This window comes from Rosa rugosa, chromosome 4 (genome assembly GCF_958449725.1).
Source record: "Rosa rugosa chromosome 4, drRosRugo1.1, whole genome shotgun sequence".
NCBI lineage: Eukaryota > Viridiplantae > Streptophyta > Magnoliopsida > Rosales > Rosaceae > Rosa > Rosa rugosa.
The window spans coordinates 53,087,928-53,102,702 of record NC_084823.1 but is presented as its reverse complement, the minus strand read 5'-3'; the positions used below and the strand labels follow the sequence as shown (position 1 = coordinate 53,102,702).

Sequence of the window (14,775 nt, the reverse complement as noted above, 5' to 3'; positions counted from 1 at the left end):
TCATATAGGGGAAAAGGCACCAGCTGAATAAGACCAAACTGGCGGGCAAAATGGTTGGGGGCGTAGAGCTCATAACTGAGTTCATCAACAGCGAGCCTAATGTCTGAACAAGAGATCGCGCGGCGAAAAGCCAAGCGCGCGCGATCATTATAGTTGGGAGCCCCATGAAGAAATCCGTTTTGAAGAGGAGCAGGGTATCTCCTACTGAGTATTAAATCACAGTATGGCATTTCGTACAGGAGATACAAGTATGAGAAGCATTCAGAATAGGGGGGAGATGTGTACCTCGCATCGCGACAAAACCAATGACCAAGAAGGGCATTAGTCCGTGGTAGGAGTGGAATATCGTCGCGGCGGAAGAATGAAAAATAAGTTTGAATCCAGAAATCAAGGATCCAAAAAGGGCCAGAAATGCTGGTCTCAAAAGGATGCATAGTGGCCTGATATAGAGTACGGTAGAGGGCGCCCAACACTGGTTGTCCTAATCCCACGCGGCGGCCATTGTTGAGGGCTGTCGCTAGAAAAGTCCAAGCACCAGTGGGCTTACAGGAGGAAGTACAGAATATGAATTTACAGAGCCAATACTCCAGAAAAGCGATGCCGCCAGTAGCATTGCGCTCCTCGCGATAGAAAAGCAACCACCGCGGGTAAGAGCCGCTATGAACACTGCGACCAGTTTGGTTCATGGTTGATGCGAAGGTGTCAGAATCGAATTGGCCATGCAGATAGGGCTCGCCATCGATGGGCAGTCCAGTAATGGTGAGGATGTCGAACAAGGTTATACTCATTTGACCAAATCGGAAATCGAAAGTATTGGTAGCAGTATGCCAGAAGCAAAGGAAGGCAGCGAGTGGTGAGCGATTCCCACCGCGAGGAAGGCGAAAGCATAAATCGATAGTGTGGGTAATACCTGCTTCGTTCCAGCGAGCCAAATCTGGTGCTCTTACTTCATGATACCAGGAGATCTCCTCTTCGCTAATTTTGGATGGCCAGTGCCCTATTTTTGCTCTATGATTCTGCGCACCCCAACTGCTGAAATCCGCAGGGGTCCTCCGGAGGACTTGAGTGGGTCTACGAATGGGCAGGCTATAGAGAGGGAGAGCGTCAGCAGGAATAGAGTCTCGCGGTGTTGGACCCAGTCCGGCGTGATGATCTGAAAGCCTGAGAAGCAGAGGCCTCTGGACAGAGGTTTGGATACGACAACGGGCACCGATGTTGTCTCCCCAGGTGCGAGCGACATTCTCAGTGAGCTCTTCTTCCTGATCAATAATCACCTTCTTTGGGGGAGCCATTTCTGGGTTTCTGTAAAGCGGGTATGGAGCGAGAGATTTCTGGGTTTAGGAGACTGGAAGGGTTTCTGATGTGACAGGTCTCTATTCGGCTGCGGTATTTAAATAAAAGATTTTGTGAGGGAAACGATGCGACGAAAAGACGTTTTGCCAAGCGAATAGACGCTACCTTCATTAATGACATCGTTTCGATCACCAGGCATGTCGTTTTAACCCCCTTCTATCAGTTACATCTTAGTGGGCCTGATATCGGGGCTTGGGGGGCAATGTTTGAGCCCAAAAGTAATTTTGGCAAGATCCTTTAGTGGATTCAGTACAGCGGGCCGATACCTGCGGCCCAAAAATAAGCCTATTCGGGTTTGGGTTACAGCTTCACCCATTCCGTGATCCATAAGGAAAACGAAACCTTATTGGAGTCGGGTAGCGAGGATTGAATAGGAAACTTCAACCAATAATCCTTTTGTGGCAAGGAGCAGTCGAAACCCTAGGTATATATACCAGGTTTCAAGGACGAATAAAGGACCTCTCTCATATCAATCAATCCTAGCGATTACAAAGCCTCCCCGGAGCAAACCTTCAACCTCGTTGAAACCCGGTGACCGCCCGCCAGTCCTAGTCTCTCTAAGAGCCGACTGTCAGCATCACCAGATCAACCCGGCGACCGTACTTCCAGTCCCAGTCTCCCCAGGAGCCGACTGCAAGCGCAACCGCCACCGTTACTACCAGCGAAGCAAGGGTAACGCCCTCGCAACCCAGCGAAGCTAAAGTCACGCTTTAGCGCAACCCGTGCTTTCTCCAAACTTCCCAGTGATTGCTCTACTTAGTCTACAACACTAAGTATCGATTCGGTGACGCGAAGAGATCACACCCAAAGTCCTTATCCGTAAGGCAGAAAGTCATTTCCCGAAAGGCTAGAGAAGAACCTTGTGGCGAGGTTGGTGCTCTCCTCGTCCACAACGCTTGAAGAAGAAGTCAGGTCAAGGGACTACCCCGACGACTGCACCCCACGGTGCTGGCACGCCTGCGCACACGCTCAAAAGAGACAGTTTGCAAGCCAACTGGTTTTTGCGCCAAACAGTAACAACCAAAAAGTACACTTGATGTTTTCCAATCATTCATTTATGTTAATACAAACGGATGTCCGTACTCTAAATTCTTTCCTCATAGTTAGTAGTAGTTTGTTGTCATATTGAACAAATTAAGTGGGAGACAGCTATACATTTTATTGGGTTTGATAAAAAGTATGTTGACTTTATAATATAATTGTAGACGAAAATGGGTGACCACAACATACAATGTGAGATATTATTTTTACAGTTGTAATATTATACCAGAGAATATAATATTTTGATAGTTGATGGTAAAGCGATATACCGTTGGATCTATATAGTAAGGACTATGACCTTAAATTTCAAGCCACCAATAAATTGACGTCTTGTTTTGGCTATTTCAAAAAAAAAAAAAAAAAAAAAAAAAAAAAAAAAAACAATGGGTAAGCCCAGCCACAGATTTCTTTCGGTCCACATTTGGCTCAATGTGAACAGAGGCCCAGTTCTTCTCCCATGAGCTCACGAGCCCATGAGCCCGTTCTCTTCTGCCATCCAAGTCCAAGACATAATAATGAATATATCTATCAAAATTTTCTTTTCTTCCATTTTTTCCCACGTCAGATATCCAGAACTACCTCCTTGTTCTCACCGCACCATCCCCCACCCTCTTTTTCTCTGATCACAAGCCGCCGTTGAGGACCGACCTCACCTAAGCTAGGTCTCCGGCCGAGCGTACCTCAATTTCTCTCGATTCCGGAGAAGAATGGTGCTCGTCTAGAAACGACAAAGATGAGGTCGTCGTCGTCGTCGTCTTGCTCGGATAGAATAGACATTGCCGCCAACGCTCAGAGGCTCGATGTCGACCATCGGATTTCGCTGCGTATCTACTTTCGGATCGCTAACACTCTTCTGAAACAGGTTTCGCTTCACTCTCTCTAGTTTCTTAGGCAATTTTGTTTTGAGTAATTTCGCGGAATTTTTGATTGTTCTAAAGCTTTGTTGATCAGCTTGTTGCAATTCTGTTAAGTAAGTTTAGCGGAATTTGATTTGTTGTGGATTGCTTGATCATCTTGTTTTGGAATTTGATTGAGGGAAGTAACTGAAAAATGTGAGATATGAACACAGAGCACATTTGATCAGTTCTAGGGGATCTTGCTTCCGAACTAGAGCCGAGTAGTTTCTAGCTTTGTAGAGCTAAAACTTGACACTAGGAAATAAGTTCAGAAAGGAAAGTGATATTCAATGTTCTCGGAATTTTCCATATTTTACACACTACAATAATGAGGACCTGTATCAGTTGTTTACTGAATTATAGCTAAATTGCTGGTCATAAACTTCAGAACGATAGTTCCTAGTCGATTATCTACTGCGTGGTTTACAGTGGAAATGCTTGCCATCCCGTGGTGAAGCTAAAATGTAGACCAGAAATGATTTTTTTTTTGGTCTCTGAATGTTACAGCTTGTGCTTTGTTCTTTGATTGAGATATTGAGGTTTTGTTGTTTCTTAACATTCTTGCTGTGTTATATTTTCTTATCCTCCGCTTTTAGTTTGTTTTGCTGAACTCCTAAAAATGATGTTGCATTGTAGGCTGATATATTTCGACAAGAGAGGAATATTATAGACCTTTATGTCATGCTCCTAAGATTTTCGAGGTAAGGAACAAGAGCCAACCAATTAATTATACAAGGCTGTGAGGTTCTATTAATTAGGGAAAGAATATATAGCAAATGTGTGTCTACGTGTTTGGACATGTAAAAGTTAACTAAATATAACACTGAAATTATTTTGTGTTTTTCTGCTTCAGTTTGGCCTCCGAGACGATACCGTGTCATCGAGACTATAGAGCATCTGTTCAAAGAGAAAAGGATATTTTGAAAATGGTAATGTTGTCATCTCATATTCAATATATATTAGTTTTTATTTTTATGGTTACTGTTCACAGTATGATTTTTGTTTCATGCTCTAGAAATTGTTGAATGCTCTCTGTGAACTGGAGAAATTAAAGCCAGCAGTGAAACAGAAGAATGATGAGTTTAACAGGAGAAATGCATATCAAAACAACGGGTGGGGCCATAATCATCAAATTCAAGCTCCTCCGAAGAAGCAAAATTTGATTAGTTATGACATAAACAAGGTACTGTTGGTACTTCATCATATTGAATCTACTTATACAATGTTTATGTGCTTTATTGATTGCTTTTTGGAACTGCAACCTCAAAATTTTAGTCAAATTGTGCCACTCTGTTGTGAGCCAGTGTTATTTCCTCCTTATTTCTGTTTCCCGCTGCTGCAATATGTTTCTCACTGACACAATTACTGCTGTTCTAAATCTGATAGGCAGCAAATCCAGCTTCAAAAGCACAGTTCTATCAAAATCCAGGGACTCAGTTTTCATATGCCAGGCCCATGGAGGAGCAATTTCGCAAACTGTGAGTATTTACGTAGGTAGAAACGAGTATTCATTATATTTGTTCCACCAAAACCAAGAATCGTATATGCTTGACTCACAATTTCAGTTTAATTTCTTGAAAGGTTAAGTTGATAAACTTATTGATATGATAACGTAATATTTTTGTTTTCCATGCTGCAAAAACATTTTCATTTATGTGCTTGGTATGTGGTTAGAACTTTTATTGTGTTGTATATAAGTCTGAGGTGTACTGTTAGATAAGTCATCAGTATATGCCAAAGAATCTCCCTCAATATCTGAACTCTGATCGGTCTACTTTGTGCATATAATACTGCTTTCCTGAGTTTATGTATACAGAATGGATTTTAAATGGATATCCACCTGGGCAATTTGTGTGAACTCAAATATAGTTTGCGAGCCAACTTATCTGAAGTAAAGATATGCTGCATGTGATCTAATATGTCATGCATTTGGATATTTAATTTTACTGTTTTGTATTTGCCATCTTGTTCCATATTTACCTCGCATGGACCAGGTTTGACCATCCTGGCTTGTTGGCCTCTTACAGATCCATAAATCTTCAGCCTCCAAAGGAGGATACTCTTTCCAAACATTCAATTTTGGGCCCGAATGGGCTTTATGGGCAGTGGCAGCCACCTAAAATTGATATAGGGGTATGTTGGTTTCTGGCTATATTTGTTTTGGTTCAAGGAAGAAAAATATGTTAACTTTTCTCTTAAATTGTAGGTTCAATATCCAAGCATTGTAGACTTGACTCCTCTTGAAATCCCAAGGTCTGTCTCCTGCTTCACTTAGTAAAGCTTTTTCCCCATAGTTCAGTACCTTGGTTAGTTTGGGTCTGAGTAATGGGAGATTCATTCTTATGTGATTGTTAGTATTGAAATGGGTTTTCCAAAGTAAAACATTCCAGGCTATTTACTGTCCATGATATATAAATTTTATCTTTGTTTGGGAAGAGTTATAGCTATATTTATGCATCTGGTTGTTTTTCTGGGCAAACAGTCTGGAACAGTCCATAGAAGGCAAAAATGCGACTTTAAGCAATTCGGAACATGAAAGACCAAGTTTAGAACCGATTCCGACCCAGAGTAGTAACGATGGTCAGATACCTCATACTGAGGAACCTTCCCTTATTTCCTTCGAATCAATAGAACCTCCTGAACATACACAACTTATCAGACAGCCTTCTCCTCCACCTGTACTTGCTGAAGTGCAAGATTTGATCCCAGCAATTTCACCCCAAGTCTCTGCGGTAGAAAGTGAATTGGAGACTCTCTCATCAGATGAATTTCTTCGTGCTGAATCTCCCCTGCAATTGCACATTGTGAGATTCATGAGAATTGTTCTTTTATTGTTTGCTATTTGTTCTTTCTTCTTTTTTGGTATTTAGCTTTGTTTGTCAGAAATGGTGTATTGGAATATGTACGATTTCTCTGATGGTCCTTGCTGAATCATTTGTTGCTCTTTGCAGTCAACAACGATGATGGATCACTTCTTGAAGTTAGCAAAGTCAAATACTAAAAAGGACTTAGAAACTTGTGGGATTCTAGCTGGTTCACTTGTAAGTCTGCAGAACTTGGTCACTATTTTTTGTATTTAACTCCTGAGGTATCTAAATATCTAATGGTTTAATACTTTTATTCTCCAGAAAAACAGGAAGTTTTATGTTACAGCTCTCATCATACCAAAGCAAGAGTCAACGGCAAATTCTGTATGTCAGCTTTATTTAGTTATTTCTTTCCTGAATGATATATATATATATATATTGCTTCTACATGTGACTCATATTGAATGTACATTTTCTTGTCAGTGCCAAGCCACGCATGAAGAGGAGATATTTGAAGTTCAGGACAAACGATCTCTCTTCCCTCTTGGCTGGATACATGTGAGTATCTTGGGTTTCAATCAGTGAGCAATTCTTATTTGCTGCATTCACTATAAGTGTACAATTAGTATCAATTTTTTTTTTGGGCGGGATCTATTCTAAGGGGTGCACTTCTTTCGTTAATAAGATAGGAAGCGTATTGATAGAACATGACTGAGATATTATGATATCAATTTGGTAATATGCTGCTCATTAACTTTTCTAAAGCTTCTAGCTCTGACTGCCCCCAAGAAAAGAACCTTACTAGAGGCTATATATGCTTTTATTGCTGCATAATACAATCTCCAAGACCCAGAGGCTATATATGCTTTTATTGCTGCGTAATACAATCTCCAAGACCCTTGTGTGAAGTTCAGGCTTTGCTTTTAGGCAGAATATTTGTTGTTACAAGGGAAATGTTCGAGGAGATGTGGGTAAGTGCTTCAAAAGATAGTGTACTTAAGAACATGTCTACATGAACCAAGATTTAGTAGCAAACCAACATAAAATGGTCATGCCTTTTGGTAACGCAGTGGTTATAATATATACTTGATGGATGAGCTATATCTTCATGTGTTCCTACTAGAAATGTTTATGCAATAGCTACAAGAGTAACACGTCTTTATCTACTTGTTTCCTTTAAGATTTATAGCATGATGTAATTGCATCTGTTTTAGTGCCTAGTTTATATTATGCTTATTACTGACGCATTCTTTTATTTAAATTCATTATGCTGACCGTTCCATGTGTCGTGCAACTTTCAGACTCATCCTACACAGTCTTGTTTCATGTCGTCGATTGATGTTCACACGCATTATTCTTATCAGGTCTGTGCCTTTTATTGGTATCAAAAATATTTGTTCAGAGATAATTCATTCTACAATTGATCCTGTGTTCCAATGAGGTTTTGCCTTTTTCTTTTATTACAAATGTTAGTAAGAAATGAGGGTTGGTAAAAGAACATCTTTTGTTCATTCACTGTATGATTGAAATTCGTTTAAGTCTATTGGCAGTAGTTCTGCAATGTAGGACCTGAACCCAAATTGTCTTCACTCAATTCAAAACATTATTTCTACCTAGTGACACAATGCTCATGCCTTATTCAGATTATGTTGCCCGAAGCTGTTGCAATTGTCATGGCACCAAGAGATAGTGCAAGGTATAGATAACATTTCCATCAATTTATGTTATTGTCGCCAGTCACTGCCTTTGTAGCAGAATAGAAGAGTCTTTTTGCTTACCACATATTTATATTTGGTAGATCATCTTTTGTGTTTTCATGTTTACAGAACCCATGGCATTTTCCGATTGACAACCCCGGGTGGCATGTCAGTCATTAGAAAGTGCCCGCAGCGTGGTTTTCATTCACATGATCAGCCACCAGATGGTGGGCCAATTTACAACACCTGTACAGATGTTTATATGAGCCCTAATCTTAAATTTGACGTCATCGATCTTCGATAATGATACACATGATATTCAGATGGTTAAACATTCATTGATGCAATTGTTCATATACACACCAGTGCAATATTGGATTTATAATCAGACTTGGCCCTTCATATGTAGAAGTGTCTGTAAAGAATGAAATGTTTGCTAGTTGGCTGTACATTTGATTGCCTATGTACCAATCTGTAGCCATTCAGTTAAAACTAGAATGGCTTCAATGAGTGAAGAAGCGTTCTTGCATTACTGGATTTATTGTGATTGGAGGGCCTTTCAAGTATGTTCTCTTGGAGCTACAAATATCTGCTTGTAGTGGACAAGTTCATCTCAAAAATTAGTTTTCCCACCTAAACCTCTAAATTGTTGGTATAAAGATTTTTGTAGAATGTTTAGTGCTTAAGCCCCAAAGCGCGCGCTCATAGTGTGTTTGTGTTTATAAAAAAACGATTGAGATTTTTGAGTTCCCTGAGAATTTTTTTAAATTCATGTAGTAGGGTGAAAAAATTTTGGTGAGAAAATAATAACATTTGATTTTGACTACACTATAATGAAAGATTACAGAAATTGTAGTCTTGGAGAAGTTTTTTTTTTTTTTTTCGGGAGAAAATTCTGTGGTCAATTTCCATGGGGGTTGGGACAACTTTTCATTGGGTGAAGCCCATACACAAAGTTGAACCCAGTTAATGTGAAGCCCAGAAAACGTAAAGCCCAAAAGAAGACAGCTATGGTTGGGCACATTTACTACGGCAAGATGAAGCCCAGAAGCTGTTTCTACATTATCGATGTGGGATTGGGCCTCACGAAATTGGTTCTTAAGTGTGAAACCGGTGTTGATGGGGGTCAAGCATTTGAGCAGCTGACTCTCGCCAACTTTGTTGGAGGAATCACTGATGTTGGAGCTATGGCAATCTCTGCAATTTGAAGTTTCAAAAAAATGAAACTGATTGAAGTTCTGTTCGTGTCGAACCGTACCATTGCTGCTCTTGCTTTTTGCCCCAGAATGAAATTGTGTTGCCTGGAGTTGTAGAGCTATTTTAGCCTTGAACATCATCAGTTTTCTATGAATATATAACACTGAGTATTGTTGAAGAGGAATGATCTCTCCTTCTTGATTTTGTATGAAGTGGAACATCTTTTATGCCGGAATCAGCATTTTGTCTGAAGCTCTTGAAAGGGTTGGTCTTTGTTTAGTTTATGTATGATAGTTGATAAGAACTAGGGGAATGAGATGCCATTATTGACACTGTGTGCTGTTATGTGAAAATGGTGGTTGTGATGATATGCCTTGGGCCTGGCGGTCTGCATTCTAAAGTTTGGTCCACTTCCGACCATTATGAGAAACTGGTTTTCTGAGATTACTGGTATGATTTATTTTCAGTAATTAAAAGTGTTTGGTATGGTGTTTTGAGATTTGAGAGACTAGTCACTCTATACTATATCATGTCAAGAAACTACAAAGTTCTACCAAGTATTGAAGGACAGAAAAAAGAATCGAACTTATCTGAGTAGTAAGAACAAATGAACTAGGCAACTAGCAACTACATTTTACCTCTTCAAGTTCGACCAACATTAGCATGATCAATCCTAACTAACCAGAACAATGGAATTGAACCTATAATATCTTATCATTTACTGATCAGGTGATCAATGGACGACTTAGGTCCTCGGCTAGCTGCTTAACCCCATCAGACTTAATATCATTGGGCTGAACATCTGTCAATCATCATCATCTTCCATCGGCCACTGGCACCTCCATATGTTATAAATGACAATAGTAATGAATGAATTTATTCATGTCGAGAAAGTTGAAAGTTCTGCATCACCAACTAGAAAGCACAAATAAACAATCCAAGCGCACTTGAGGAACAACAAATGAACTATTATTAACATTTACATGTCACTTTTAAGTTTTAACTACGCAGTAAAATTTCTCTGAAGAGTGGAAATGGACAGTAGTGACTGTGTCTCAGCCATAATCATCATCGATCATCATCAGACTGAACATCGGTCTCATCATCAGTCACCGGCATCTCAAACTGGCAATTCGGACAATAGTGATTCAGTGTCAGCCACGCTGCTATGCACTGACTATGAAACGAATGGAAACATGGCATTCGAGTAACATACTCTCCGACTGTACGTAAACTTGTCCAAACACGTACACACCACAACAACCACCACCTCTTCCACTGCTTGTCCTTCTTCTTTCTCTTCGAGGACCCTCACGATCCTCCTCCTCCTCTACCATGTCACACTTGGCGGCCAGGGCGACAAAGAAAATGTCATTCTGAATTCTATTGTGCACATCAGTGCCTGGTACTATGAGGTTAGAGTCTAATGCAGCCGGCTTCCCAGAAAGAATCTCTTGTCCTTTTATCTCGTCAGTATACCCAATAATATTAATGTAGCTAGGTTCCAGGCAACAACGGAACCGATCAACCTCGCAAAATTCCATGGCAGCAGGTAGGAGAGACTAACTAGTAAAGAGAGAATTAGAGGAAATATGATCGAGTGCTTGGTTTAAGGCGCGCCTAAGAATGAAATACACACACACACATACTGGGAGTTTCCTAATTGCAGTGGAGTATGAGTCGGTGGAGTAATTCCACCTAATAATAGGAAAAGCAAACGAGCGTAGGGTTGTGATTTCCAAGTTTAAACCTGGAAACTTTCCTATATATAGGTGGACTCCTTTTCCTAATACAGCTAGGATACCTAGCTAGTGCTAACTGGTGAAATCATGTCCTATGACCATCACCATGACTATGGTGTCCGCTGAGACTAAGCACACCACATGACTTGGTATGCTATCCCAACTCCATAAGAACCAAGACACAAAATTTCTCCCAAAAAAAAAAAATTCCAAAAACCATGATTTCTACCAAAACTGTGGACTACTACACAACTTTTTAGCCAAATCACATGTTCTTATTTTCTCACCAAAACCTTCCAACCCCCAAATCATGATTTATAAGAAATCTAGATCCAATTTATTTTTATTTTTTTTTACGATTTTTCAAAATCAGAAACCAAAGAAAATCATTTTAAAATCATGTCAAGATTTTTGAGGTCTGTCAATTGGAGCAATTCCTGAAATTTGGTAAAATTATGGCATAAGAGAATTTCAAGAAAAAGAGGGTTGATATGTTTCGATATGCCATGAGTGCCCTCCTCATACAAAAAAAAAAAACAAAAACAAAAAAACACAAAGGGCACATTCTCTTTTTACGAATTATGATGGAACGAGTGATAACAAGTTTCATGCAAGGGAATAACTTCCCTTTTATTTTGTAATATGTAACATATATGCTACAGAATACAAAAGAGCCACAGACTACATGTTTTCTTTTTAACAGGGCCTGCGTTCCGGATCTATTTCAGCTTTTCATCAACCCCTATCTTGATGAAGCTTTTTTCATGCTTTGGCGGTTTAGCCATAGCCATAGAAACTTACAATGTACATCATTCTTTTCCAGCAGTCATCTTTGCCATAGAAAAGAGAGAACCCTCTCTCTTTCTCTTCCTCACGTCTTCCTCTTCTTTCTTTTTCATGAAGCAGCACGCAGCTCCCTTAAAAAGCATCGTAACTCTTAGACTGCATGGGTACCACCACCCATATGAATGTCGGTCCCGGCCCTTTGATAATTTCATGTACTTGAATGAAGACTTTGATAGCTAGTTAGGCTGAGATATAAGTGACTTTCGTAACAGTTGTGGTCCAGAACACACAAAACAAGCATGTACCAAAACACCATTTATTGATCACCAACACAAAGCAAAGGATCAATTGCTAGAGTCGTGACAACAGCACATCCCGCATGTATACCTACCTCACTGTACCCACTAGCATACGGAGTAGTATTATTTCTGAAATGCGAGAAAGTCTTTAGAGATGTGGTCGTGTCTCGTGGGAGGTCCGCCTCACCAATTTCAATACAGGAGTATATAGACTTATATCCAAAATACTTCAGATTTGTAAAGAAAAAGTCGAAAATACATCGATTTTTTTTTAAATTGTACACGCAACCGGAAATGTTTTTTTTTTTTTTTTTTTTGACTTTGTCAAGGGAAACCCAAAGGCTTCCTAGATCCAAGATAAACCCCTTTGGCGCATGTGAAATACTCCTACTATGCATTGCAACACAGTGCCTGGCCACTTTGACAACTTCGGGGTTCGAACCTAAGTTGTGGAGCACACCCAACTAGGCAAGAACCACTATGTCACTTGCAGTGGTTCCGTGGTTCGCAACGGGAAATGTTACCCCAACGCTATACAGAAGACTCTCTCTTGAAATGCTGATGCAAGAAGATACCCAATCTGTGTCTGTGTGGGTTCCATCACATACACAGTGAGTGGTTTCCATGTTCTGCCTAGGGCTAAAAGCAAAGCATTTGCAAGCTAGCTAAGCTAAGATAGAGCCTCGTGCCATTGGGAAAGGGGGGTCTCATCAGTCTCTTTGTATCTCAAAAATCATCCACAAAACAAAAAGATCGAGTCAGGTCACATGGCCAGTTGCCCAAAATGGAGTATGTGTCTCGTACAAAGGTAGGAAGAGTTGCAGTCTTTTGGGTCCATATGCTTTGCTTCCATGCCTCACTGTTGTCTGCCCATCATGTTGGTGATGAAGCTCGGCACACCTGCCTAATTCTAATCCTAATCCTAATCCGACAAGAACAAAACCTTCGTTCAGCTCCGGATTAGTTTTTAACCTTCAGACTGACGGGTTATTCCTTTTGTTTACACTTGAAGGTTTGATCTATATGTCAAGACAGTCTTCCATAGGGCGTGGAACTATTAACTTTATCAGATCGTTCAATCACAACTTGCCACTTATTTAAAATGAAGCGTATTTTTGAATGACATATAGAGATTGTTTTTTATATGAGGATTCCTCTTTGTTTAGTTTCATAAGTAGAGAGAATATGTCACATGACAAGACCATTTCACTAAAGACTTTCTCATATATAATTTGTTTTCACCATCGAGTTTAATCTACTTGTTCGAATTGTTAGTATGGTAGAAGAGCAGATGCTTACAGCCCTTAACATTAAATTTTGAACCACCAATACTTAAATTTTAGTTTGAACCTTCGCCGTGCAAAAGTCTAGTACTGTTTAAGGAAAAAAAAAAAAAACTCATAATGGATACTCATAATACTGATAATAGGGCCTACAATGTACAGTGATGGGTTTAAGACTTTAAAGCTTACCAGGCATTCCTATCCATAATACATTGCTCTTGGTTAACGACACCTTTCTGGAATATTTAAGTCCTTAATTAATTATCATTAATGGAGTCAAATGTCAACAATGCTGAACAAGTTACTATAAAAAACCTTAGAGAGGTTCAACAATCTGACTTTTTTTAAGGAGGACAAAAAGTGTTTTCTTGAATCTGGGTTTTTCTCAAATTTAACTCTTGCATCAATGAAATTTTATGAAAATGTCAAAACACATCCCCAGAAGCAAAGTTAAAGTTTCAATAATCTATATGTTCTTTTTGAGAAGATGAATTACATGTTTCTGCAAAGACAGACTGCATGAATATGTTTGCTGTAATACTATGCACCCAGTCAAGTGGATCAATATAATCTTGATTGATCTTTCATGATAATATGATATACTCATAGCATCACCATCTAATAATTCAAAGTATCTTTCCAAGTTTCAACTAACCCTACTCTTTATTCTCCATTTTTATTTATGTTTACTCAGTCATGTTTACCAAGTCTTCCTCTATACCACACACCCAAAATGATCATACCTGTCCTGTTCATAGACAATCACATATTCTTTATAAAAAGTATCTTATCTTTAGGGATAAAATGCTGCAGTTTTTAATTTATCATTCAGAGATTGAATGAAGTATATACTTAGATGAACTGATCGATGAGTATTATCACCAAAAATGCTTAAATATCAATTAAAATGATTGCTAAATTTGTTGTTTTAATATTGCCAAACCAGTTGGTACCGGTTGGAAGCATCTATTAAATTTTTTTTTTGGTCATAGATTAGATTTGGTTGGTTGGTCAGCCCTTCATTTGATGTAACCTGACATTGGATCAATCATTAAGCTTTTTATCACATGAAAGGATTTATATTTTGGAAATCTCTTGTCAGTACCACAGTGCTTAAATACCTTGGAGCAAATTTCATGTTGTTATATATATGACGCTACATTCCATCTTACAATAATTTCCCAATTGAAAAGCCATCCACTGATCTTGAATTCTTGATTAAGCAATGATCAGACTTGAGGGTAAGGACTACAGTTAATTAGTTGAGACTAATAATTGGTCTGAGGTTTGACAAAATATTGTAAATGGTAGAGGTCTGTGTCTTTGGTGGTAAGCAACTTTCTTAATGCGTAATTTGCATAATTTAAGATTCCCATCAAGGCAAAAGAAAAATACATATTAATTATCCTAAAATCACAAAGATAGGGTATTGACTAAGCTAGCAAGTAGCAAGCAATTTATCTTCAACTCATCAGCTTGGCTTTAGTTAGTAAAATGAAGAAGACAATGCAATCCCTTTTGGTTCTCATCAAAGGGGATTATCTATAATGGAGAAATTACCTTTTCTCTATATGAATGATGAAATAGTTTCCCCTCCCCTGATCTGATTTTCTACTTTGCTTAAATTCCAAGGTGCAGGCAAAAAGTGCGGGTTCATTTTGATTTGCACCAACA

General features: G+C 39.2%; 1 protein-coding gene across 1 annotated transcript; it reads left to right on the top strand.

Moving 5' to 3' along the window:
* Nucleotides 1-2,939: 2,939 nt before the first annotated feature.
* On the top strand, nucleotides 2,940-8,331 carry LOC133745439 (AMSH-like ubiquitin thioesterase 1). Its single transcript, XM_062173513.1, has 14 exons — nucleotides 2,940-3,256; nucleotides 3,927-3,991; nucleotides 4,144-4,219; nucleotides 4,306-4,473; nucleotides 4,677-4,768; nucleotides 5,318-5,423; nucleotides 5,497-5,543; nucleotides 5,773-6,094; nucleotides 6,242-6,331; nucleotides 6,419-6,481; nucleotides 6,581-6,655; nucleotides 7,399-7,461; nucleotides 7,741-7,793; nucleotides 7,924-8,331. Exons 1-14 carry the CDS (start codon nucleotides 3,128-3,130, stop codon nucleotides 8,096-8,098), a joined length of 1,524 nt encoding a protein of 507 aa, XP_062029497.1. The 5' UTR covers nucleotides 2,940-3,127; the 3' UTR covers nucleotides 8,099-8,331.
* Nucleotides 8,332-14,775: the final 6,444 nt, after the last annotated feature.

Coding starts and splice junctions, on each gene's coding strand:
- LOC133745439 (XM_062173513.1), top strand. CDS start 3,128: ATGAGGTCGTCGTCGTCGTCGTCTTGCTCGGATAGAATAGACATTGCC. Junction 3,257..3,926: donor CTAACACTCTTCTGAAACAG/GTTTCGCTTCAC, acceptor GTTGCATTGTAG/GCTGATATATTTCGACAAGA. Junction 7,794..7,923: donor GCACCAAGAGATAGTGCAAG/GTATAGATAACA, acceptor TCATGTTTACAG/AACCCATGGCATTTTCCGAT.